General features: G+C 42.0%; 1 protein-coding gene and 1 pseudogene across 6 annotated transcripts in view; one reads left to right on the top strand and one right to left on the bottom strand.

The window, feature by feature from the left end:
- Positions 1-26,823, top strand: part of ADGRB3 (adhesion G protein-coupled receptor B3) — a 466,862-nt gene that overhangs the window by 209,406 nt on the left and 230,633 nt on the right. For all 5 annotated transcript variants that reach the window (XM_081186906.1, XM_081186903.1, XM_081186902.1 and 2 more), the window contains 2 exons: positions 9,625-9,693; positions 12,043-12,151. In XM_081186906.1, coding sequence (XP_081043032.1) covers positions 9,625-9,693; positions 12,043-12,151 — 178 coding nt within the window. The remainder of the gene's footprint in view (positions 1-9,624; positions 9,694-12,042; positions 12,152-26,823) is intronic.
- LOC308583292 (dynein light chain roadblock-type 2 pseudogene) lies at positions 1,314-4,240 on the bottom strand (annotated as a pseudogene). Its single transcript has 2 exons — positions 4,150-4,240; positions 1,314-1,787 (listed from the first exon to the last, which is right to left on the bottom strand). The product of its transcript is annotated as a dynein light chain roadblock-type 2 pseudogene (transcript).

Raw genomic sequence — 26,823 nt, forward strand, 5'->3', positions numbered from 1 at the left:
AAAGAGACAGAAAACAGATGTTGCTGTAAATTGACTCTGGCTGTAGGATGTTTCCATCATCTGCTGCAGAACTTTCATTAATAATTCATGGAAAAGTGAAGAGTTAAAGTCAACCAGGTTGCTTAGGCTCTTACCCTGCTTTTTTAAAAAAAATGCCTCAAATGTTCATAGAAACACAGCAGCCTAGATCTTAAGTTCCCATGAGCTGAACTCTGCTCACATTCTTGCATATGGGGGGGGGGAGAGCGCAATTATTTTTTTTTCCAATTATCTGTTCCATCTTGTAGCCCCTATATAGTGTGGGGTGGCAGCACAGGGGCAAGAAAAAAGTCAGGGGGTCTTTTTCAGCCAGAAGTCGCTAGAACTCAGTTCCAGCACCTCTCAGGTGGGTTCCATTGCCATTATAAAGAGAACAAGGGAGGCGTTCATGGTGAGTTCCGGCACCTCTTTTTCTAGAAAAATAGCAATGAGAAAAGTGGAATGAAAATCCTCTTTCCCACTTCCACATGCAGAAAGTGCATATGAACAGAAGGGAAGCTTAAGATGGAAGCCAGAGTTAGTTAGTTAGTTAGTTAGTTAGTTAGTTAGTTAGTTAGTTTCCAGTATATATATTTTCCATCATTTGTTATGAAAGTAATCACAATATTCATAATAGAATAATATTTATGAGAATGTGAAATCAACAGTAAAATAATGACACAAATACAGTGGTGCCCCGCAAGACGAATGCCTCGCAAGACGAAAAACTCGCTAGACGAAAGGGTTTTGCGGTTTTTGAGCTGCTTCGCAAGACGAATTTCCCTATGGGCTTGCTTCGCAAGACGAAAACGTCTTGCGTTTTTTGCAAGTTTGTTTCCTTTTTCTTAACACCGTTAATACAGTTGCGACTTGACTTCGAGGAGCAACTCAGAGAACGCGGTGTGGTAGCCTTTTTTGAGGTTTTTGGTGATTTTTGAAGCTTTTCCAAAACTTTTCCGACACCGTGCTTCGCAAGACGAAAAATTCGCTAGACGAAAAAACTCGCGGAACGAATTAATTTCGTCTTGCGAGGTACCACTGTATGCGAATCTAAAACAATTACCTTTGATCAAACAACAAATAATCATCACAGGCCATTTTCATACTTCAGAAGGCCTAGCAGAATAAGAATCTTGTCAGCTGGTGATGAAAATTAGCTAACATAGGTGCCAACCTAATCTCAGGAGGAAATGTGTGCTGTTAATCAAAGTTGTTGCTTTAATTCTAAACCTTTCTCTCTTTTTAAAAATTCTACACGTGCTTTAAGCATTTACATTTATTGTCCTTTAAGCAGTTAGACACACTTTTATTAATTCAGTTACAAATACAATGCATTTGCACACACATGAGATTTTAGCTTGCAAACTTCCTGACAAGTTACTGGAAACGTTTCTTAGTGGTATGTTATGCCTTTATATATCTGTAGTAAATGTTATTTTAAAATTGTAGCACAGTTCTCATAAAATTGGTGTGGATGGTCTATTCACGAGGATTTTGGATAACAATCACAAGATATTCCTTATCTGGGGCAACCATGATTTCATGGTTCTTTGATCTAATCCCGAGAAAGGTTAGATCAGTCTGGGGATCGATATCTCTTACTGTGCTTTTTGCTTTCATCATGAGTTGATGAAGGAGACCAGCATATTGTACTGTAGTTGAGTTGTCAAGAGTGGTTCTGATTGGGATACCTTCTGCATTTACGACAATAGTTCCAATAACTCCTTTATGTGACTGGATCCTCTTTAAAGTTTCTTCTACCTCTGCCACTGCTCAGCTGGGAAGGCTCAAAGGCCTCCATTTTTTAAATATCTTGAGAGTTGTACCAAACGTCTGAGTGCCCAAGCAATGCCTGAAATTGATTTGAATAAATATCTGCTAAATATTTAATTGAAGTCACAAACCATTTGCTTTGTACCAGTCTAGTTTGTCTTAATTCTTTGCAAACAATTATAATGTATTATTAAAACATGTTGCAACTCGGGTGTTAAAAAGGAGCAACCTGAGTGGTCCACCAGCTTTTCAGGCCTGAAATTTGAGAAAGTATCATGAAGAGAATAAAATGGTGGCCTTGATAAGTGTGGCTAGTCAAAATTTGCGGCCGCAACTAAATATCTATTTTCATAGATAGTATGGTGAGGCTGAAAGAGAAGACGCGTACCCAAAAAAATGAGTACAAGATAGTATGGATCTGAGACCCAAATGCCAAGCCACATATTTGACTCCACATAGCATCCCAAAGCATCAGTCTAGCAGAAAGCAAAATGCTAAAGCTGAGAGATAATACACCTTTTGTCCACCTCTTCTCACCCCACCACACACCACTTCCTAACTTCATCTGCCCCAACTGCCTTTCTTTCTAAAGTTTCAATCCTCTGCATAGTTGCATCAGAGTAAGTCCCATTGAATTCCGTGAGATTTTTTTTTCCTGAATAGACCTTCACAGGATTGCGGTCCATCCCATCTCACTTTTTATTTCTCTTTATCCAGACCCACCAGGAAACAAGTTTTCCTTGCTTCTCTTTTGATTCTTCCTTTGACTCATCCACTCTCTTCCTGTCAACCCTGCTCAACAAAGAGCTGGAGTAAAAATGTATGAGCCTAGCGGCGCCATCCCGTGTTCCCCTGGATGGCTTTTGGCAGAATCAGATTCTCTAAGCTGGAATCTAGCCCAGAATTCATCAGATTCCAGCATATCTCTTTAGAAACAGGCCCCAGAACAACTGCTATGTTTCTAGTATGTCCTGCAATGCACATTGATTACATCATGACATTAAGTTGATTCATAACACTTTGCAGTCTTTGGATATGTGCAAGGAGTTCACAAAGCTTATATATACAAAGCTTACACACACACGAAGGATGCTAAGTATTTAAGTATCTCACCATAGGGAAGGTGAACTATGTCAGCAATGGCACACATAAATGTTTGTGGGCCATGCCAGGTCTTGCATGTGTGTGGTGAGGTTGCATATTTGAGGTTCAGAGATGTTGGCATTGCATGTACCAAAGTCTCTGAAGTAGCATGCACATCAGTGATGGTGTCAGGCCTTGACATGGCACAAACTTCCACAAAGGTAATCATAATATTAATAAATTTCTATTTATACCCCACCCTTCCTGGTTTAAAAACCGGGCTCAGGGCGGCTAACAGCAAATATAAAACATTGATTAAAATGTGACTTTAAAACAGCATAAAACAGCATAGAATACAACATAAAATGAGCATTAATATCAATCAAATTCAAAAATTCAGGGGTCATTTTTTGGGGGGGTACCCCAGTCAGTAGACATTGAATGATCACCAGGGCTAACTGGCCAAGCTGGTCCTACTAGGGCCAGCAAGCATGTGTGTGAGTAAGAATTTAAATGTGGGGTCCCAGAAAGGGTTTCTTCATAGAAGAGGAAAGGGAAAAGGAAATAGAGGATCAGGCTAATTCAAATTGTAGGCCAGGTGGAATAGTTCTGTCTTACAGGCCCTGCGGAAGGAGATCAAGTCTGGTACAAGGACTGGTAAAGTCAAAATACAAAAGCCCACTAAACTCTTAACAATTTGCACTTTACTGAAAAAAATCTTTCAGATCCATTCTGACTTGTTTGCTGTAGTTGATACAGGCCCAGTAGAGGTAACTTTGGCCCCAGCTTTTCCAGTGATAATGGATTCTTTCTTATTTGTACAACCCAAGAATGTGAAGGGATCCTTGGAGAGCTACCACGTGTGTGCTAGATCGTTGCCCTTCCTGTCTCATTAAATAGGCCACTGGGGAACTGGCCAAGGAGGTAAAGGGAATGGTCAGTGCCTCCTTACAGCAAGTCAGGATCCTAGTATGCCTGAAGGAGGCAGTGTTAAGACCTCTATTGAAAAATCCTTCCCTGAATCCCACCATATTGGATAATTATCAGCAGTTTCCAGCACTGCATTTCTGGGCTAGGTTACTAGAGCATGTGGTGAAGTCCCATCTCCAGGGGTTTCGAGATGAGATGGATTATCTAGATCCATTTCACTCTAGTTTCAAGTCTGGTTGTGGGACAGAAGTCTTTGGTCACCTAGGTGGACGACTTGCACCAGGAATTGGACAAGGGGTGTGTGTCCCTATTGGATCTGCTGGACCTTTCAGCAGCTTTCGTTACCATCACCCACAGTATCCTCTCCATCTGATCCTTGAGCTCTCCCAAGGCCTATAAGCAAATCCACAATGGATTTCTCCCATGTAGACTGCATGCAAACATTCAAGTGGAAATATCCAGAGGAGGGACAGGCAAGCCTAGTGGAATAATTCCACTGTCCACCCATGAATAGTGCCTACCCACAAAGAATATTATTCAGACAGGGCCTCTCATTTAGTACCATGAGTGCCCTAAAAAGGTAAAGGGACCCCTGACCATTAGGTCCAGTCATTGCTGACTCTGGGGTTGCAGCGCTCATCTCACTTTGTTGGCTGAGGGAGCCAGCGTACAGCTTCTGGGTCATGTGGCCAGCATGACTAAGCCGCTTCTGGCGAACCAGAGCAGCGCACAGAAACGCCGTTTACCTTCCCGCAGGAGTGGTACCTATTTATCTACTTGCACTTTGACGTGCTTTCGAACTGCTAGGTTGGCAGGAGCAGGGACCGAGCAACGGGAGCTCACCCCGTCGCGGGGATTCGAACCACCGACCTTCTGATTGGCAAGTACTAGGCTCTGTGGTTTAACCCGCAGCGCCACCCACGTCCCTAGGTGCTGCAAAATTCTTAATAGGAGAGAAAACAACACCAGCATTTCAAAATATGGGGGGGGGGTGGAGAACAATAAATGTACCACTAATTCTGTTTTTAGAGCTTGTTGGCTTAAAATCACATTGCTTTTTAGATGTTTTGCATTGTGCTAATAAGACATTTAAAGCTAAATTAAAATCAATAAGGCTCTCTGGACAATTTTAACATGAAAGCCTTTCCTTGTGGCCTTTAATTAACCTTTTAGAAGTATGGACACATTTAGGGGATGTCTGTGTTAGCCTTGTAATCTTTTATGCTTCCAGAGGTGTTGGGAAGGGAATAATTATAGAAATGAAGTTATCTCTTTAGGGAGGAATATTGTAGGTTAAGCTCCTTCTCATCTCATATTCACACTCTGTTTTATAATGGGCTATATATTACTGCTGTTCCAGTGATGCAGTGTAGGATATTAGAGGGGTGTGTTACATATTTGCTGGCAAATATATTGGGGATCTGATTCATCAGATCCCCAATGTAAATTAAATGAAGAGTTCCCCCACTGCTTGATATTGAAGACTGGATTGAGTTTTTAGAATTGTCTTTCCCATTTCTAATTAGTCAGTGTAGTAATTTTTGCACTTGTGAATTTTCTAATTAAGGGTTTATTCACATTATGATGCCACTTAATGGCTTTCCAGCAATTTTGGAGAAGGGCTTTAACTCAGTTGTGGAGCACATGCAGGGCACACAGAATGTCACAGGTTCAGTCCCTGGCATCTCCAGGTATGGCTGATAATGGTCCCCTGCCTGAAATCAGTGTACACAGCACCAAGCTAAATGGAACAATGGTTTGGCATGATATACAGCAACCTCCTATAGCCTATGTTCAGGAAAGGCCTCTTTGTTACCTGTTTTAAATCACCCTATAGCCCAAATTCAACCAACATTCAACTGGCATCAAGTCCATCAAAACCTTCATTATGTGAAATCCTCACCCCAGTTCAATCCCCTCTAAAAATAAGTTATGAAGACAGGTGTTTGATACGAAATGTAATGGTAGTATATTAATAGACAATCCACAGTGTGTGGTGTGTCAGTTGCAGAAATAGGCAAGGTGAACACCACAATTTACTAAGAGATTTTGTTATTAAAGTTTTGGCAACAGTTGGTTTAGCTGCCATGTTGCTATGAATATATATAATTAATGGAATTAACATTGACAAACATTAAGTATGTTTAGACGTAACTGCGGTGCAGAACTGGTTTTTTGAGTAGTTTTATGTGTCTTCTGTAGAAGTAGGGTACTACAGTGGTACCTCGGGTTACATATGCTTCAGGTTATATACGCTTCAGGTTATAGACTCCGCTAACCCAGAAATAGTGCTTCAGGTTAAGAACTTTGCTTCAGGATAAGAACAGAAATCGGGCTCCGGTGGCGCGGCGTCAGCAGGAGGCCCCATTAGCTAAAGTGGTGTTTCAGGTTAAGAACAGTTTCAGGTTAAGAACGGACCTCCGGAACGAATTAAGTACCGAGCACTTAACCCGAGGTACCACTGTATGCACATACCAAGATTATATTGGTAGTGATGAAGTATTTAAACTCTTCTCTGCAGTAATATGCATTATGAATGATTACTTGGAAACAAATTCCAGGGTGTTCAAAGAGAGTCAGTGATCTTTAGCATGTGCTTAGGAGAGGACCTCCATTATGACATAATCTGGAGCTGCTTTCATGATGTAGTTGTGAAAGTGAAAACCTTTCCCCCACACTTATAATCAAGTGTGAAAGATCGGTGTGTGTGTGTTTGATCATATGAATTTTAACTTTAATTAGCCACTGTGCAAAGTCACTGAGTGATGTGAAAAGCTTTCCTCCCCATGTGGAGATGTAAAATATGGAAGACAGAAAGGTTAGTATTTTAAATATTTATTCGCACAATGCAGGGACGTGCATCAGCCTCCAAAGAGTATTCAGGATTTGAGCACAGATTTATTTGTGGTTTGGCACTCTCACGTCACATTCGCAACAACGGGTCTAGACACAAGATGACCAGACTATGCCCTGGCTTTGAAAACTTAGTTTTATTTTGACAGCTAATATTTGGAATGCCAGCATGCCATAATTTCTGATGAACTGAGGGCTAGATTATGCATCACAAACATTGAGTTTGTGTGCTTAACTCTTCCTACATCTGCCTCCTTCCTCCCATAGCTTCTCCCTCCAGATCCTGTTAATCTACTTGGATTTTTGGGTGTATGTATGTTATGTCACAGGGAAAAATGGACCCAGGCAGCAGATGAGGAAAAAAAGAGGCAGGTGGAAGAAAGGTTAAGACCCTTCTATCCACCACTTCCCCACCCCTAGGAAATCATGTTTACCCCCACATTGCTTTGCAGCCATTTGGCAGAAACCCAGGTTCCCATATGTCTTTGTTCAACCCTTAATGACACCTGTTATGAGGGTCAGTACAATGTGTGGCACCACCTTAAGCAGCTATCCTACTACTGCTCTCATCTGTTACTCCTTCACCTCTCCTCCCTTACTTTTAAATTGTTTTGCCATTGACAATGTGGGGGGTAGCATGGGGAGTCTCTCCACTTTCTGTGAGCAAGGGGGTCCTTCCTCAGAGTGAGGCATTATGGGTAAGGTGGTCCTGGAGAGTGCCTGTGCCACTGCCCCTTTGTCGGGGCAACTAGAAATTCTCTTTACAGGTTAGTTGGAGGTTTAAATTTATTTTAGTATTTTTAGCTCTCTCTCTCTCTCTTTAATAAGCATTTCTAGCTGCTGGGGTAAAGCTACAGCATTGCAAGCACTCTCCTGGTCACCTCAGCTATAAGACCTTGCCCTTAGAAAGATACATGACGATGAGATGGGCACTTCGCAGAACACTTTCACAGGAGTCTTTCTCAGATGGGTGGTGGCTGCAGGAGTGGCCAGCCATGATCATCATCATTTTTTATTTGTATGCCACCTTTCCACAGTTAAAAAACAATGCTCAAGGCAGCTTGCAGCATAACTAGATTTACATAATTACAAAAGTCATAAACAATAAATAAACCACATTAAAAAATACGCAACCAAATGGGAAACAATTTCCACATAAATCAAAATCTAAAACTAAGAATACAGCATTAATGTCACAGTTTAAAATGACCTAGGTAAAAAATAACAGCAATTTAAACAAAAACAAAACAAAACAAAACAAAACGGAGCCCACTCCTCCCAGCAGCAGTGGCGGCAGCAGTCCTTTATAGAGGCCATCAGGCCCCGCCCTAGGCCAGGTGTTGAGTGGCAGGACTGGTTCCCTCAGGCACTGAGCAGCGGAGTAATGTTGCATTAATTTGCTGTTCCCCAGCTCCCACTGCTGAGGCAGTTGTCTCATTTCACCTCATGATAGGGCCAGCCCTGTCTAGCAACATCTATTTTCATTTTGAAAAGGTGATTGGAACAGAAGGAATATAGAATGAATATATTGTGTTCACGTTTGGTTAAGCACAGTGCAAAAAACAGTACAGTTTGGCTTCTTTTTGACCTTGGATCAATCTGAAGGCCTGCATTTTAAAATGTAAATAGTAACAGGATAATTGACAGACTATGGATAAACCTGGATTACTTATTTTTTAAAAAAAAAGTTATCGAAACTGAGCCCAACTTTTACAGCAAAAGATAGAAGTGGTATAAATAGATTGAAGTATTTATTGTGGTTAAAAATAGAGTTTTGAGAATAACTTGAAAGAAACCAATTGACAGAAAATGTGTTATTTAAAAGCCACCTAGTACAATCCTAGATGTGGACTGTCCAAGATGTGGTTCATGTAAATATATTCCAGTAAGCAGGCTATAGAAACTAATAACTTAAGCTCAAAAAGGTTGAGAAAAGTATCTTTTTATATTTCAGTTTCTACTTCTGACAGAAAAAAAGTGTGTAATGGCATTTACAAGGCTGAAACTTTTAATTGGTTTACCGGGTAGAATAGGATTGTGCTGCATAGGTTTGGCTTATTCATTATTGGCGGGCAATGTTAATTAATGAGACAAAATTTGTGAAGAAATGATTCAGGGACACAATTGTTTGCTCTTGTAGTTAAGACCATTTTGGTACTGGCCACATAACAGGGAATGAAAGACAAAATAAGAAAAATGGCCTTTCTTCAACAATGGATTGCAACTTTTGCTTAACAGATGGTAGCTTTTCTTAACACTTTAGAAAGGTCTGCATGGTTGTGATAACATGTGAACTGATTGACATAGCTGGCAACCTCACTAGTCCATACAGTTCAGTATACAAGTTTGTGTCCTTATAGCACTCCATCTGTTAAAAAAATCATTTTAGATTAGGGGATTTTTTAAAAAACATACTGATTTTGAAATGTATGCAATGCATTATAAACCCATACATCCGGGGGATGGGATAAATGATAAATTTGCTTCCTAGAAAATCTCTCTCATGTGAGCATTTCTGTTACCACAGATGTTCATATTCTATCTTTAAGGTAGCTGCAGCAGCCAACAGAATTTAAAATGACCAATGGAAACAAAATGTCCCTGATAAGTTCATTTGAGTATTGACAGAAGTATACTGGTACAGGTGAAAGCCAAAAGAAATCACAAACCCACAACTGTTATTTTTTACTTGGGCAGGAGTAGCCAACATGGTACCCTCCAGAGGTTTTAGACTCCAACTTCCATCAACCCCAACCAGCATGTCCATTAGTCAGGGATGATGGGAGTTGTAGTCCACAACGTCTGAAGAGCAGAACATGTGCTACTGCCAACAGAGGGGGACTCTCTGTTACCATGTTTCAGCTGCAAGCCTTATATAAAGTAGCATCATACATACTACAAAGTTTTTACTGCATTGCATGCTATATATTTCTGTTATATAAGCTCATTGTCTTCTTGAATTTTCAGAACTTCTTTCAAATAGTTAGTAACCTTCTGGATGAAGAGAACAAAGAGAAATGGGAAGATGCGCAGCAGGTAAATTTGTATAGATTTACCAGTCATTTGCTGTTGGAAACTTTCCCCCTTACCTGACCTAGAGAGAATGACATTACTTGTGTGCATTATTTAAGTGGTTATTTATCATTGGATTAAAACAGGCAAATTGTTTAGAACTGAATACTTGTCCGAACAAATAGGTTTTCAATACCCACACACACTTGGAAAAGGAAGGTGCTTGTTGGACCACATTAGAGAGAGCATTCCAAGCTTTTGGTGCACCTACCTTTCTTACAGGTGATGAGACAGAGAGCAGGGCATCTCTACCAAACTCATGGTTTGAACAGAGAGAAAGTAGTTCTTCAGCATTAAAGGTTAATGCCATGACTTTAAATTGAACTTGGCAATAAATAGATAACCAATATACATGACCTAAGTTCCCATTGTCTGTTTTGGCAGGAGATTCTGGACTTACGAAAGAAAGACCTTCAGATAGCACATAGTTAATCTTAGGAACTTTGTTTCTGCAGGACGGGTGGTGAACACTATCTTAGATGGGGATTAGACAAATTCATGGAGGTTAAGGTGATCAATAGCTATTATTCATAATGTATATATTTCAGGCATTATAGGTTCAGAGGCAGCATGCCTTTGAATTTCAGCTGTTGGGAAACAACAGTGGGAGAGGGATGCTGTGCCCTTGACCCTGCTTAGTGGGCTTCCAATAGGCAACTGATGGGCCACTGTTGGAAGCAGGATGTTAAGACTAAGTGGGCATTTCTTCTGATCCAGCAAGGCTGCTCCTATGTAGTCACGCAGTCTGTGAAAATACATTTGCCAAGAGCATCCCTGTTTTACCCCAGCGTTGATAAAAATATGTTCAAATATAATTCCAAAGAATCTGACTCCTCCTCACATTTTAAAAGCTATAGCAGCCATTCATACAAGTATGTGTACATTGTGCGTGCACATGCAGACAACCTTCACAACTGCATAAACTGCATGCATTTGAAATAGATATTCTTATTTTATCAAGCTTTGTACGGCTGCTGTTTTATTAATGCTGTTTTTGAAGCTGTTTCTTAATGTCATGGTGATGTATGTATATTTTAACTTTTTATTCTACTTTTGCTGCAAGTTGCCCTGGATGCCCTTAACAGGTAGAAGGAAAAGGCATAAGCTTTCAGTAAATAAATAAATCCCTGCCAAAAAGTTAGGACATTTGTTCTATCAAATGGACTACAGAGCGGTATCTTTCTCAGATTCAAAGCTGCACAGTTAGTCATGTCACATCCAGGAAATCATGTCGTATCCAGGAAAGAAAATAGGACGAGACTCTCCTAGGTTTGCACATATTTAATTCAGAGTGCTTGAAAGAAAACAGAATGAGATTGCTTAGCTGGAAACAGCTCGCTTCCAACAAGTTGCCATTGTTTAGATTAGGTAAAATATTCATTGTGTATTATAAACCATACATGCATATTTTATGACCCATGAGATGATGATGAACTTAACATGAAGACTTTCAAAAGTCCTTCCATAGGATTAACCAGGTTAGGATGCTGTGTGTGTGTGTGTGTGTGTGTGTGTGTGTGAGAGAGAGAGAGAGAGAGAGAGAGAGAGAGAGAGAGAGAGAGAGAGTGTGTGTTTTGGTGGGGAGGGGGATAGTCTAAAACTGCAGCACATTTTCTTGGGGTTGGGTGGGAGTGGATCAACAACTGAGCAAGAACAATTGGTACTGCTGTAGATTTTCACATGGGAAAAGGCACTTTTCTAAATTCTCCCACAACCAGCAAAAGCAGCAAAAGCCCTGCCATGTAAAGTCAGCATGGGAAGCCCAAAGTAGACATTTTAAATAATCATAATTATTATCATCATTTTTAATTTTTATTTACGGAAAAACGGTAACCCTCCCAGACTGCAGCAAATCATGGATAAAATAAAGAAATCAAAAGGATGCATCCCAAGGAATGCCCATCCTTTATGTTTCCTGCAAAGTTGTGCTTTGTTGGCAGTGTTGCTCAGTCCTTCGCCACAGATGCAAACAGGGGCACGGCTCTGAGAGGTGTCTGGCATCATCATCATCCACGGAGAGAAGGCTTTACACTTTGCTAAAACTGCCCACCCCATGGTTGCTCTATGCAGATGGGAGAGATCAAGGCTCCTCTATCTTGATGCTTGAGTACACATGATGTACCCTAAAGGCTAAAATAAAGCTTGCCTTTTAATCACATGTCACTGATATACCGATTTCAACCTGATAACAGTTTCCGATTCTGATAGTTTTGTTATGCTGGACATGCATGTGTTACATTAGTCCCATTGTGTGTGAGCGTTCGTTTGTTTTGAGGTCTTGTAGTAATTGTGTGCCTGACCTTCATTTTTTAGATCTATCCAGGCTCGATAGAACTAATGCAGGTGATTGAAGATTTTATACACATTGTTGGAATGGGGATGATGGACTTTCAGAATTCATACTTAATGACTGGAAATGTAGGTAAGAAATAGGAATTTCTTTTATCATATATACTTATATGTGATATGTTGTAAAAGTATGCATTGTATAAATACTGCTTCTCTCACACATACAACCCAGATCCACCCTCACTTCCAAACCTACCTTTTGCTGTTAATCATTGTACAATATATGCGTCATATTCCTGGTGGGATCTTCTTAGAAAGTAGGTATGGTTCTTAGGAAATAAAATCTTGCATTTTATTGGAAACCAGGTTGCCACACTTTTATTCACAACAATAGATTCCGCAGCATTTCCAATCCTGTTACAATGCTGTGGTGGCCGCTTTGCATCGCTGAAAAATAATATATTCATCATCAAAAGTGAGAGCACCAATCTGCATAGATTTGCACATACTAATTTACAGGTATACATGAAAATTGAAAATAATTACTAGAATTAAAATTTCACCGAAGGTGAGCCCAATCCATTTCCAATTCAAGTCAGCCTCCACCTTAAAAAAACCAACACCTTACACTAATTTGCATATCACCCAAATCAGTTCTTGTTAAATTAATTACAGCCCAGATGATCCAGATCTTGCTCCACACACAGTTTCTCTTAAATTCATCCAGATCTCTTCCATTATTCAATCTTCATATCATCACCTTCCGTAAATCAAATTGAATTCAAAGTAAATAGAAGGCGCATTGCAATTCCATTCAGAAGAAGGATTCTTACTATGAGCTGAGGGAGCTGGTGGGTGATTTGTTTGTCTTTCTCCCTATCCCAATACTTTTACCTGCAAAGGCAAAATGTCAGCTGACCTGCACCACGCAAATCAGAATCTCAATGCCTGGCAAGAGGAAGGAGGCCATTTCCATCTATTTCCTGAAACCAGGGCCATTTTAAGCATATCAGGCACCATGGTGCAAAGCTCCCTCAGGCGCTCCCCCCCCCCCCGTTTCCCAGAGTTGTCCACCTTTTTTTAGGGAGGATGGTTCTGCCAGCGAGGCTGGAGGAGGCGGGCAGCAGCTGGAGGGCAGCTCCTCCGGCAGGGAAGAGGCGGAGGCTGGACACAGCACCCCCCCGGCTCAGCTGACCGCTTTGTGCCGTGGTGGCCATGGGAGAAGGTGGTTCTGGGCGTGATGCTGCATGGCGGAGGCGGGCAAGGGTGGTGAGCTGATGCTGGGAGGTGCCGCGTCCAGCCTCCGCCTCTTCCCTGGCGCCACTAGCCTCTCTGGATAAGACGCCCCTGCCTGAAACATTGTCCCTGAAAAGAAAGTGAAAATGATGTGGCTTTCTTTCCCAGAGCAAGCACTAAGATTTCAGTTTTGCATAGTCCATTAGTGTCTGACCAACAACTGACAGGTGGCCCATGAATGGTGCCCCCCTCAACCTGCATAGAACTGGAGAAGACTGGATATGCTTATCTAGCACATATATAACATTATCGCAAAAGAAGGTGTCCCCCCCACCCCCAACGCAAGCTAAAACACTTCACACACTGTTTCCAACCTATTTTGACATTTATAAATCAAATTGACATTATCTGAGAAGTTGTAATTGGGTGGTTTCCTGTGTTTGAGCTACATTTGAAATTTTAGAGTGAGGCACATTAATTTTTAAAATGTCACATAGAAGTGTCTTTAATTTAAGGGATACTCCAGCTCAGCGGCGTAGCATGGGTTGTCAGCACCCGGGGCAAGGCAAGTAATTTGCGCCCCCTAACCCCTAACCTGCCACGTCAGGTGATCAGAGGCGAGTTGCCGCTGGCGCTGCTGCCCAAACGACGCCGCTTGCCCGGAGGAGGAGGAGGGCAGAGAGGCAAGGAAAATGCAACATGGCCCAGCAGCAGCAGCAGCAGCAGCAGCAGCGGTAGCGGGGCTGTGAGGAGGGGCTGCCTGGCGCGCCCTCCGCGGCGAGCGCTGAGAGCCGCTGCCAGCTCGTCGGTTCCGTGAGACATGGGGCTCTGCTACAGCCTGCGCCCGAGGCTCTTCAGCGACTCCGGAGGCGGTGAGCGCCCCCCCCAGATGTTGCGCCCGGTGCGGCTGGCCCCCCTTGCACCCCCCATGCTACGCCACTTCTCCAGCTGCTCTCTTTTCATCACAGAGCCCCAGTTTCACTTCAGTATCAATCAGTGCTTAATAATCACATCCCAGGTTGGGTGTGCCTGAATCAGTGTTCCTGCCACTGGGCTGGAATAATTTACACTCCTTACGCATGTATCCCCTAAACATTTACTGCTATGCTAAATGTAACTCTAAGGTGCGAAACCATTACTTATGGAAATATGCATTCCTCCCCTCAAAGTTAATAATAGGCCTGCCACTTCAGGTTTCATTTAAATTTATCTCAGCAAACAGGAAAATAAATAAATAAATCAGTTTGGAGGGAGGACAACAGCAGCCCTTGGCCTAATTTTATGTAGCCTTTGATGAGGAGGCCTCAAATGGGGACAAAGAAGGCAGAGGGGAAGCTGGAGTGTATGAGGCAATGGAAGGAAGGAGTGAACCTCATTCAAGCAAAGAGTTCAGCCCTCTGGCAGGCCCCCCTCAGAGAGCCTGGTACATGGGGAGAAAAAGAGAGTGAGAGAGGTGGCAAAGAGCAGAGTAGGTGCCCAGATTTGGGTGCCCAGTGGCGCGTGTGCACAACATGATGTCATGATACCATGTGCAGGTGTGCTGGCACTGCAGTGGCAACTGGGCCGGGGCCCCCACCTCTGCCACGGGGCCTCTGTTGCAGCCCACACGGCCTGTGGAGATGGCACTCCGCTGCCCAACCCCCGCCGTTGCAACCAGGCCAAGGTCTCCACCACGAGGCCTCCACTGAGGCCACAGATGCACCCTGGAAGCATGGCTGTGGCCGCAGCAGGCCCCAACAGAGGCCTTGCAGCGGAGGTGGAGGCCCCAGCCCAGTCACTGCTGCCAGGGGTGAACGAAGGCTAATTGACACCCGGGGCAGGGCAAACTGCTGGCTGTGCACACGTTGCGCTGCTATGTATGACGCATGTGTGGCGTTGCTACGTAGAGCGCATGTGTTTGCAACATCCTGCATGCGTTGTACGTAGCGGTTTGCCGCTGGTGCCGCCCAAGCGCCGTATGGATGGTGGTGGTATCCTCTGCTCGCGGCTGCAGACATGAAGAGAGCATCCTCCACATGCCGCTGCGGTAGTGGCGTGATGGCTGCTCGTGCTGCCGCACCTGGGGGCAACAGGGCAAGCACCCCGCAAGGTGCCTTCTTGTCACCCCTCCAGACATGGCACCTGAGACGCACTGCCTCCCCCCTTGTGACACCCCTGGCTGCCGCAGCACCAGAGAGCCAGCGGAGGTAAGGCAGCAGGTGGCAGACTGAGGCCAAGGAGCATGTGCATGTGCAACATGGTGGCTGGGCACCCACATTAGAAATTTTGTGGGTGCCCAGGCATCCAGGGCACCCCTGAGATGGCAAGAGAGAGGGTTGCCTCAGAGAGAGGGAGGGACAGGGCAGTGCCCACTTTTGGTTGTGGCTTTCTCCACTCTCAGCTCTTGCCTTGCATACTTCAGGCATGAAGCCCACAACAAGATTGCAAGGCCTTCTGAACTACTGTAACCAGCCTGCACAATTGAAGGAGACCCTGTCTGGCAGCCTAAGAGTAATGGTATTCAGTTATGTCCTTTATGGCCACATGCAAGCAACATTGCACCTGTGATCAAGGGGTCTCTATCCAGTGCTGCATGGTGTGTCATAAGTGTAGCTAGCAAGGAGTCCACACCCTGGCCTACAAACAGTATTCCCACCTAATGACTGTGTCAACTGGACCTATGCTTCTCCTGGAGACAGCGTGAAAATTCTGATTGTAGGAACAAGCATATCCGTGTTGGGAGGTGGATGCAGCCAGCATGATTTGCCACAATAAATTTGCACACTCGCAGAAGCCTTTTCACAATGGAATTTGAACTTGGTGCAAATAGCTTCACTGTCTTTTATTAGGTGTTTTGGTTTGGTTTGGCCTTTTAAAGAAAAACAAAATAGCCTGCATATCGCAAACTGTGGATATTTCCATACATCATTGCAGTAGTGTAGCAAATGAAGAAGGCTTTGCTGCCACAGCCTTTCCCTGTGTGCTCTGACAATCCTGCAGACATGAGGAGCAACTGCTTCAGGACTTAGAATGCCCTTGAATGGATGTCTGAGGTTAATAGAATCAATAAGTAGTAGCAGAATCTGAGAGGCTAAACAAAAGGAAAGGAAATGGTTATTAAAGATACTGCACCTAGCAACAAGTCCAATCATATAAAACGCTTCAGTGGTGCTAAAAGAGCAGAAGTCTGCTCTTATACCTACCAATCAGAGGTCGTTCAGGAAGAGTGAAATTGGCACTGAAAAACACTATTCATAATTTTCAGAAGGTCAGCAAAATCAATTTTGAGGCAAATACTGTTCTGAAAGTACTGATTATGACAGAATAACAAGAGGTGAGAAGCTGCGTCTCTGGGCATAAAAAAAATCATGTGGGAGAGATGAGACGCAGGTTGCTTAAACAGCTGTAGCTAAAATGCTGATACACTTAACATGCATATTCACAATAATTGCCTGCAGGAATGAAGTGTGAATTTGCAGAACGTCTGAAAACTTAACAGCAAATTTATTGCTTTGTCAGTTATTTACACTTACGCTTTAAAAACAACAATTACTACTACTTTTAGAAGTAGACATGACAGAATATATGTGGCATGTTTGTGATGGACTAGGGCCTTGGGAGACCAGAGTTCAAATCCCATCCATGCATGCAGTTCATTGGGAGCCCTTGGGCCAATCATCATTTCTAAGCCTAAATTACCTACCTCACAGGGTTGTTGTGAGAATAAAAATGGGGAGAGGAGAACCATGTATACTATATTAAGCCCTTTGGGGCAGGGGGAGTTGGATATAAATGTGGTAGGAGCGGTAGTAATTTAATTAAAATACTTTTGTTGGGACATAGTCCAGCCAAAGCTAGGCATACACTCAGAAAACTCTCAGATGGATTGTGCTCTTAGGTACCAGAGCATTATTTGTACAATAAATGACCATTGTTTCTTTTAGGAATTGACCACAACAGTACTTGTTTCAGAGTAAGAGTTTGCTCAGAATCACAACATTTGCATTAGGAAGTTATTCTGGCTGCTTTACGAAGCTGGCAATACAGTATGTTGTGTGCATGTGTTTTGGCTTGTGTCAGGGACTGCTACTTTTTTATAAAACAAGATCAAGGGCACAGCTATGTTCAGTGAATTAATTATAGTGCCCAATTTAAATACATATCTATAAATCATTTGGAGCCCTTGCTCCGAGTGGGGTTTCATCTGGATGTGCTTATGAAGTATATACCAATAAGTATCATATTCTCTTTTCAGTGTTTATGTGTCCAGTAAGACACCAAGGATAACTAGTTTTCTTTTGATCCAGAAAGATGGATCAGAATAATTTTTCTGAATCTTAGATCATATTGTTTCCATTTTGCACTGTAAAAGGAAATGAAGGCATGCGGTTCAGAAACATGTTAAAATTCCATTTTGTTTCTGTTCTTATGAAAGGCAGCATTATAGGATGGCACTTAAATTATTTTTACATAAGAATTACAATTTCTTCCTGCAACACATATGCAGTCAAGGCAATGCATATGCATCCTTTTCCTATAGGCAGTATTTCGTCATTGTCATTAGAATTGTTAACACTCCTTATTAGTCAAGATTGCCAGGAAATAAAAAAAAAAACACCCATCAAGTGTGAAAATGGAAGGTCGATAGAGTGGAATGTTCACATTATTCTAAAATTACATGGTATATATACCAGGGTAGACTGGAGTCTGGCTTCTGCTGATATCCTGTTTGCTAGACCTGGCTTCCATACCTTCCAACATGTCCTAGATAAAAACAGAGAATCGTGGTTACATTTAAGACCCCTGTATCCCCATTAGGCTCCCTGCCTGAGTGGTGTGCTTACACACACGCTTTGCCGAAGGCTATTCTCTAGCTTCTGTACATTAAAATTGACAGTGAGAGTTTGTGCTTTAAAAAAGAAAGTTGAATGGAGTGTTTAATCTCCCACTGGATCTGGTGGCATTTACTATGGAATAGCTGCAATTCAAAGGCATTCAGCAATGTGTACTGTTGGGACAAGCAGTTGTGGGAATTGAAGGGAAGCCATGCACTGGCATTTCCTGTCTGTCTATGTGCATGTACACGTGTGTGCATTAGAGTCAATCTGGTCCCTGCTCAAGAGATTTAATTCCTGAAGGCCAAACTTCTCCAACTAAAGCAAAACCAAGACAGAACAAAGGCAGTGATTTATCAGAGACAAGGCAACATACATGGTTTTGATGTTAAGCCACGCCCCCTGGCCAACTGGATAGGTCGGCCGGGAGTGTGACGTGGCCGGGACTCCCCTATGATGCAGGGGCACTGCCACGCCCCCGCGGTGCACGGGGAGAGCGCATGGCCTGCCCGCAACACCGTCCCACAAGGAAGTGGAGCGGCCTTACTTCCTGACATGAATGTTGAAGGGAAGCCTTTTTTCATGGGGTGCAACATACCTACAAGTACATTGTCAAATGCAGAAATTGCAGCACTTGCATTTGCCTGAGGCTCTGGCAGGTAGATGCAAAACACAACAGGAGCCAGGAAGGAAGTAGAGAGCTCTAGCCTACTGCCGGAAGAAAGAATCCTTATCCCTTGCCCCATTTCAATAGATTGTTTTCTGAACTGAGATTCCTGAATTGCAAGGGGATGAACTACATGATCCTTGAAGTCCCTTACAACTCCACAATTCTATGATCCAATTAATTCAGGTCATTTTCTGTGTCAAGAGTTGTTCTTCTCTAGTTTCTTTTCTTTTGAAACAAAGAGAAGTGAGCCTGATTATAACAGGTGTTTGCAATAATTATCCCGTTCTAGAGCAATCTCAGTCATATAATTGATTGTTCAGTTTTGTCACATAACTTCATCAAATATTTTGGTACCGGTACAACATTTCTTGCTAATGATCAGCTCATACTTCTTCCCCCCACCTCTCTTTTAATGTTTATGTGGCTTTTTCTGAGCAGTCTTTTCAAAAATGTTTTCTAAGCATTTGTAGGCAACTTGTTATGCACAATGTGCAAAAAGACCCACTTCTCTCCTTGATGATCATCAAACACCCTTTAAGGATGCTTTATTGCCATGCAAGTGGAATCAGCCTCTTTTCACATTATTGTACCATAACTCAAAGATTGAAATAATCTAGGCTTATATTGAAGGTGTAGTTTGGAGGAGGATACTGCTCGACTGCATTAAATTCCTTAACAGTATCTCATATTGCTCCCAATCTGTTACTTTGGAATCAGATCAAACAGAGCTGGCCATTATCATCGCTCCTTTTTGCTGGGTTTGAACATCTTTCATGAATTCTTGCTGCTTGATTGCTGCCGCTATTATTTTGTTTCCAAGGAAGTACCACTTAAATGTTTGGGGAGTTGGAGACAGAAAGCTAATTTAGGATTATTTAAAAAAATACTCTTCAGACATTGGTCACATTGTAAACACTCATGAAACATAGCCATTGCGTGTGAGGTGAGGTGAGGAGGCTTAAGAATGGAAGGCTGAAATCTGCTCCTCTACCTTTTCTATTAAGTAGCATTTCTATAATCAAGATGTGTTGGAGAAAGGTGACAAAACGCAATTGTGCTTTTTGATTGTCTTGCTGCAGGGGGAATGATTTATTCTGGGTAAGCAACCAGGATCATGATTCGCAAATGATATGCACATGGAAATTCTGGAATGGCCTTTTTGTATTTGTATTCTGCCTACGTAATGATGCAGAATGGATCTAAGTATGGCATGTGAATACAACAGGCTTCCAAGGTGGTGGTGCTAGTGCCGGGGAGATTTAATCCTTTCACTATTTCCAAATCAAATAATCATAACAGGACATACAAACCATGCTTTCACTATTATTACCAATGTTTGCAACTCAAAGAAAAATGACATTCTCTCTAAAATAAATAGCCAGTCATTTAACATCCTGTTCAAAACAGCACAATTGTTTCATCCAAAAGATTTATTAGCCAAAGCTCTCAAAGGGACCCACAGAAAATTAAAATGAAACGAAAAAAACATAATAAAATACGCAGTTGCAATGACATACCCACTTGGCTGGGAATAGGCCTTGTTGAAGTCAATGGGATTTACTTCAGAGCAGCAGGCCTTTATAGGGTTTTTGCTGTAAGGCAATAAACATCAACACAGTAAAATGGTAAAATTCTAGCATGGAAATGTAAAATGAACTGATCTAAAATGCTTGAACGAATGAGAATATTTTCACCTGGTTCTCAACAGAAAGCAAGGGTGGCACCCGGCAAACCTTCAGAGAATTCTGAAGGCAGAGGACCCCAGTGAAGAAGGCTCTGTCTTTGGTCACCTCTCACTATATTTTAGAGGGTGGATGGGCTCAGAAAGGGGCATCAATGATTCTCAAGCCGAATTATGCATTGAGAAAATAGATTGATGTTTGTGCATTCCACACTAAGAGAAGAAGATCAACTGTCCTATATGGGACATTAACAGTATCCCTTTGCCACAAAGGGCAATTTAAGGAAACAAGTGCAGATCCCCAGGTTGCAACCTGGCAACCTTTACATCAGGAATGGGTCAGGGACCAGAGGTTGGATTCCAATTATTGCTGACCTTTTGGTGTGCTGGGGTGGGGCTGATGGAAGTTGGCATCCAACAATATCTGGACAGCTACAGGTTCCCCCCTCTCCACTTTACAAGTTTGAAACGTGTTTGAATGGATCCAAATGGATCTTGGCGAATAAGACCATTGAGTGTTGTGCATACTTGCTTTATCTCTTCATTTGTGACACGGTCACTGAGCCTAGATTTGAGAAGTTGCTTCTATGCAGCTCCTCTTTGGCTTGGCATTCCTTCATATACAGAGAATAACTTCCAGCCAGAGATTTTTCTGCGAAAGGCAAGTGGTTGCTCTTTAAGAGCAAACCCAGGTCCCACAAGTGAATCCACATAGCAGACAACAACTACACATGGAGCAGCCTGTGATAATCTGACAGCTGATGAGACTGGAACAGAATAAGAAGTGTGTACGGGACGCAGGTGGTGCTGTGGTCTAAACCACAGAGCCTAGGGCTTGCCGATCGGAAGGTCAGCGGTTTGAATCCCCACGACGGGGTGAGCTCCTGTTGCTCGGTCCCAGCTCCTGCCAACCTAGCAGTTCAAAAGCACATCAGAGTGTAAGTAGATAAATAGGTACTGCTCCAGAGGGAAGGTAAATGGTGTTTCTGTGCGCTGTGCCATTCAGTAGCTTTTTCTCATCACAGCGTTTTGCTTCCTCAGATAGTTTACCCTTTATTTTCTCTATCACCTTAACTTTAAATGACATCTGAATAAAATGGCACCTGGCAGCCACTCTGGGCCCTTTGGAAGAGAGGATTGAATAACAATGTAATAAATGAAATGAATTTTTAAAAGTGGGGCCTAGCCATCTTATCGGGCAATCCCCATTCTTGCCCTTGTTATTTCCAGAGGCTACTGTAAGGTTGTGCCTGTCTCTTTCAATCCATTAAGCTCCAAAGACACAAGTTGCTGTCCTGCACATGTGTGTTACGAGTCACCACCTCCTATCCATTCCCTGTCCTAATACTAATGTATAACATCACTGCAGAGTTCTTTGGAGGGGGTGGGGCAGGGAAATTTTCTCTTTGTGCCATTCTGCCTCTAAGCTTCAGAAAAGATTATACTTTTTGCATAATACTTTGCTGAACTATAAAGAGCCATGGTCAGGCTGTAAAGAGTTCACCTAATAGAGAACATTAGTGATAGATTAATTTTAATGACAACCACATAAGTGGTGGGGTGGGTAGGTGGAGAGATTCTCAGCATCATAAATGAATTAAGTAAATTTGCACTGGTGACATCTGGAAACATATATTGTAACTATTGGTTCTCTGACCATTTTTAGATCACTAAATCTTCCCTCAAAGCAACAACCTTAATGGCTTTGATCTTTTAATCATCTCCTGTATTTTAGACAACAAAGCTTTTATTTTCCATAATAATGTTTACTGTGCCTCTCGGAACATTCAGGTGCCTTGCATTTTTTTTATTTTTTGCTTTGATTTCAATGAATTTACTAGCCAGGATTTTTTGTTCAGGGGGGAGGACAGGGAGAGGCACTTTGTTTAGAGATCTTACCTGTGTTTATATAAAACATTTTTCACCATATCACATGTGAGAACTTGGGTCCAGGGGAAAAAATGCATATGTCTGGCTAAATGGTTTATTGAGTCCATTTCCTGCTAATCACTCTTTAGCAGTGCTTTATAATGGTACGAATTATAAAAATTAACCTAGTATTGTTAAGTTGTCAAAAGGCAGCCTAAGCAGATAAATATAAATACAGAAAAATAAAGCAGAAGCTGCTAGTGGGCCCCACAGCATCTCTAACAGACAAATGCTATCTGTTTTTCCAAGTTCTAGGGAATAAATCAAACAGATTTGGAGTAATAAAGCAAGCCATGGAAAGGCCTTTAGCTACATGCATAAAACTAATAATTGGTACTCTGCTGGTGTTTTGTGTGCTAAACTGCATTGAGAGGTACCTTTTAAGCCTCTTTAAAAGGTACATAAATGCTGGCATTAAAAATAAAAATCTGTAAAACCTCATTTCCTGTAATATTTTAACACCTTTTAAGCCTCTCTCCCTCCCCAAAAAAGCAACAATGAGGAGAATGGTTCAAGGGCAGAAAACTGTTTTTAAAACCCGCTGCATTTAGCTTAGCACTAGTAACAATTAATGAATCACAACTTGCATGTTTATCCGTTCCATATGCCATCCTGGGCTACTTTGGAAGGAAGGGTTGGGGTATAAATTTAATAAATAAATAGACAGGAAATAAGGAACACCCATGCCAAGAAACATTCACACCCATATTACAAAATGTTTATCTTACTTTTGACTGTTCTTTAAAAAAAAATACACACACCACAACAATACAATGTGAATGGTGTGGGTGGTGGGAGAGAGAGCACATCACACCCCAGGAGGTAAAGAATAATACAAAGTTCTTCTTAACTGCCCAGGGTTAAATAAATGAATAGGTGGCAGAACTGCAGATCCCAAAGACAAGGCAAAAGTATAGTGCAGCTTCCAGAGAGTCTCTTCCCAGGACTCTACAAACTCCATTTTTTAGTTTTTTCCTGCCCTCTTGTGTTCTCTTGGTAATTTAGAGACAGCAGACCCAAGTTAGTGTTTGAAGTTCATTCCTATAGCTACGTCGGTAGAGTATGAGACTCTTAATCTCAGGGTTGTGAGTACAAACCGCACGTTGGGCAAAATATTCCTGCATTGCAGAGGGTTAGACTAGATAACGCTCGTGGTCCCTTCTGACTCTACAGTCCCTTCCGACTCTACATGACTCTATAATCAAGGAAAGCTTACAGTCTATCTGCTCAGAAGTAAGCTGCACTGACTTCAGTGGGACTTACTGAAAGGTAAGTGTCTGCAGCAGAGGGAAATTCAAGTTACAAGAAAGGAGATTCCAAGTGAACATCAGGAAGAACGTTTTGACAATAAGAGCTGTTCGATAGGGGAACAGTCTCCCTTGAAAGGTGGTGGACTATTTCCTAGGTTGGGTGGTCATCCGTCATGGATGCTTTAATTGAGATCCTGCATTGCAGGGTGTTGAATTAATGACTTTCGGGGTCCCTTCCAACTCTACAATTCTATTATTCTGTCTTACACACAGCCCTTCCTAACTTTACCCCCTGGTTTAATTGTTTTTAGTAAAAGCAGCCTTGGGCACTTGGAGCTGTCTGAGGTGCTGAAACTCTAGCAGTCTTGCTGTCACACCATCCAGAGGTTTACAAGGATTCGCTGGTGGAGAAGTAATTTTGTCCCATAGAAAACAATTCAGTAATCTGGGATTTTGATGTAGCATCTTTTTTAAAAAAAATAATCTGTAAATGCCAATGAAGCTGAAGATAGAGACCAACATTAGTATACTCATTTTGCAGGGAATGGAACCATGACTGAGACAGCATGAATGATGCATTATTTTTTATGTATATGGGAGGTCTTATTTATTTTCATGCCTTTATATCCTGCCTTTCTTTCATCATGGATCTCAAAGCAGCATGCGTTTCACCTATCCAGGCACTGACCAGACCCAGACCTGCTCAGCTTCAGCAAAGTTGTGACGTTGTGACCATCTTCTGGAACCTGGTAGTGTAGTTAGTATACTGCAACCCTGAAGTGTAGTCCAGTGTTGGTTACTTTGGGTTTTTAAACAGAAATGTGGTGGCGGCTGTGAAGCTGATTGTAGCAGCTGTGCAATTAAGGCTGGAGCGGCTGAAGGGAGCCAGGTAAATAATTGAGGATTAGGGTAGTGAGTGGAAGCACATCTGGATTCCAGGTCTACCCTCAGATAAACAGCATATCTGCCTACTTAAAGCACTTAAAACCCCTCCACTTAAACACCAGTCTTCTCATGAGGCAAGCTGGGGAAAAGTTATATGAAACTATGACATTTTGTTTCACACTTAGGTATTTGAGCATCATTTAGCTGGCAAATGACTGTGAATCAGAAGGATAGACAGATAAATGCACTCTGTATATAAAGCTAAAAGCATCAATTTGTTAAATATTGACTTGCGAAATGATCCAGCTTCCTCTTGGCCAAATCTGCAAGAATAAATTCTGAAAAGCCTACTGCAGAGTGCGGGGGGGGGGGCGGATTTCAAAGCATATCATCTTGCCTCATTTTTGAAGATTTTGAAAGTGCAACCAGTCTGCATGAAAGCCAGTGTCTCCTGCATGCAACTGTGCACTTGATTTGGCCCAGGGGAAAGTCTGAGTGGGTAAGTGACCTTTGCAACAACCTGCAAGGAATGGGATTTTTTCAAACTGGGAATCCAAACCAACCTCAGCCCCATATTTGTTCTGCAGTATTATCAGTGGATTGCAATGTAGGGTGGCCATAACTCCACCCTCTCTTTGCATAGCCAAAGAACTTGTTGCTTTGTTCCATTTCTCTCTGAGGAGGGCAAAAAAAAAGAAGAAACTGAGCAATCAACAAGAGTAAAAGAGATGCAGAGAAAGAACTTTAGACTTCCCACTCTCCTCCTTAGCCCTCTGCACTCCTTATTTTTCTCAACTAGTATCTCCTGCCAATGTGGTAGTTGATCAGTGGTGTCACCTCAGGGGTTTCTGTGACTCTACCACAAACAAGCACATGGGTTTTCTTTTCCCAACATCTTTGGATGCTGATTGTGCCTAGTCCTCATTGTGCTGTTTTGGGTTCTCCTTAGGGTCTGCCTCCCCCCCCCCCCCCAAGAAAATTTTAAGGTTGGGAGGTTGGACATTTTTATTTTTATTTTAATACTTCAGCAACTCTTTGGATGCCCCAGAGTTGAGGGTCCTTTGGAAGGAAGGATGGGATATTAATTTAATAAATAAGTCTGCCGAGACCTCCCTCTGGATACATGTACCATTCTGGATACATAATTGGCGCACAGCTCTGAACATCACAAATCATGGTAATGATACTCTGTTCTTGGCTTTGGTGAGACTTTGTCCTAGTTTTAATTTAATGTTTAGTGCTGCGTTATTATTTGAGGTCCCAATAGGATAGCATGACGGGGCATAATTTAATGAATACAAGGCATCTCCTTCCTATGAATATTACACATTAGTCTATCCATCTGGTGCTTTGATTATCTGCCACAAAGAATCTTGCTCTCTGGACATCTGGGTGACTGGGACGATCTGATCGTTTGTATTCCATAAAAGAAGTGAGCATATACTATGGAGGGATGCAGAATTTAAATACACTGATTTATCTTTTTATGTCTCTGAAATGGCTGTCTATTGTACATGCAAAATATGACTCAATAAATACACTTTTAGAGGAACAACAACAACAACAACAAAACAACAACAACAATAATAATAATAATAATAATATGCAATAATGGTGATTCTCTGGAGGGTGGCAGACATACAGATCTACAGGCCTCATCAACATGAGCAATAGAGTGGGTGAGAGAGAAACCAGGGACATTTTGAAGAACGGGATTAAACTGCATTTATTTATTTATTTATTCATTCATTCATTTATTTATTTAATCCGGTACTACAGCTTTTTACTCTTTTACTACAGGTTGGATCCAGACTAAATTAAAAATACTCTCAGAAATCAAAACTTCTAGAGGGTGGTATCTGTGTAAAAACAACGAAGAGTCTTATGGCACCTTAAAAGACTAAAAATGCAATTCTGTGCACACTTACCTGGGAGTAGGGTTTATTGAAGTCAACAGAACTTACTTCTGAGTAGACACACATTGTCTTGTGCTTTACGTGTTCTACTATGTCATGCTGTGTACATACAGAGAAAGAGAGAGATCCTATTTTAACTAGGCATTGTTTTAAGTCATGTCTATGGCATGTGTGAAGCACAATATGATCCTAAGCATATTAACCCAGAAGTATTTTGAAGTCCTTCGTGATTTACATACTAGTATGTGCACTTAGGATGCAGCCTTAGTGCGTTCCACAGCACACAGAATTTGAAGAAAAGTTGTCCCTATGCAATTAAAAGTTCATTTTAAAGAGGCCATCATTAGCTCAGTGTTTGTGTGAATTGGCCTTCAGAGGACACAGCCCCATCACTCTCTCACCAGTAGGCAACATGATATAATTA

This window comes from Podarcis bocagei (genome assembly GCF_964188305.1).
Source record: "Podarcis bocagei genome assembly, chromosome: 3".
Lineage (NCBI taxonomy): Eukaryota > Metazoa > Chordata > Lepidosauria > Squamata > Lacertidae > Podarcis > Podarcis bocagei.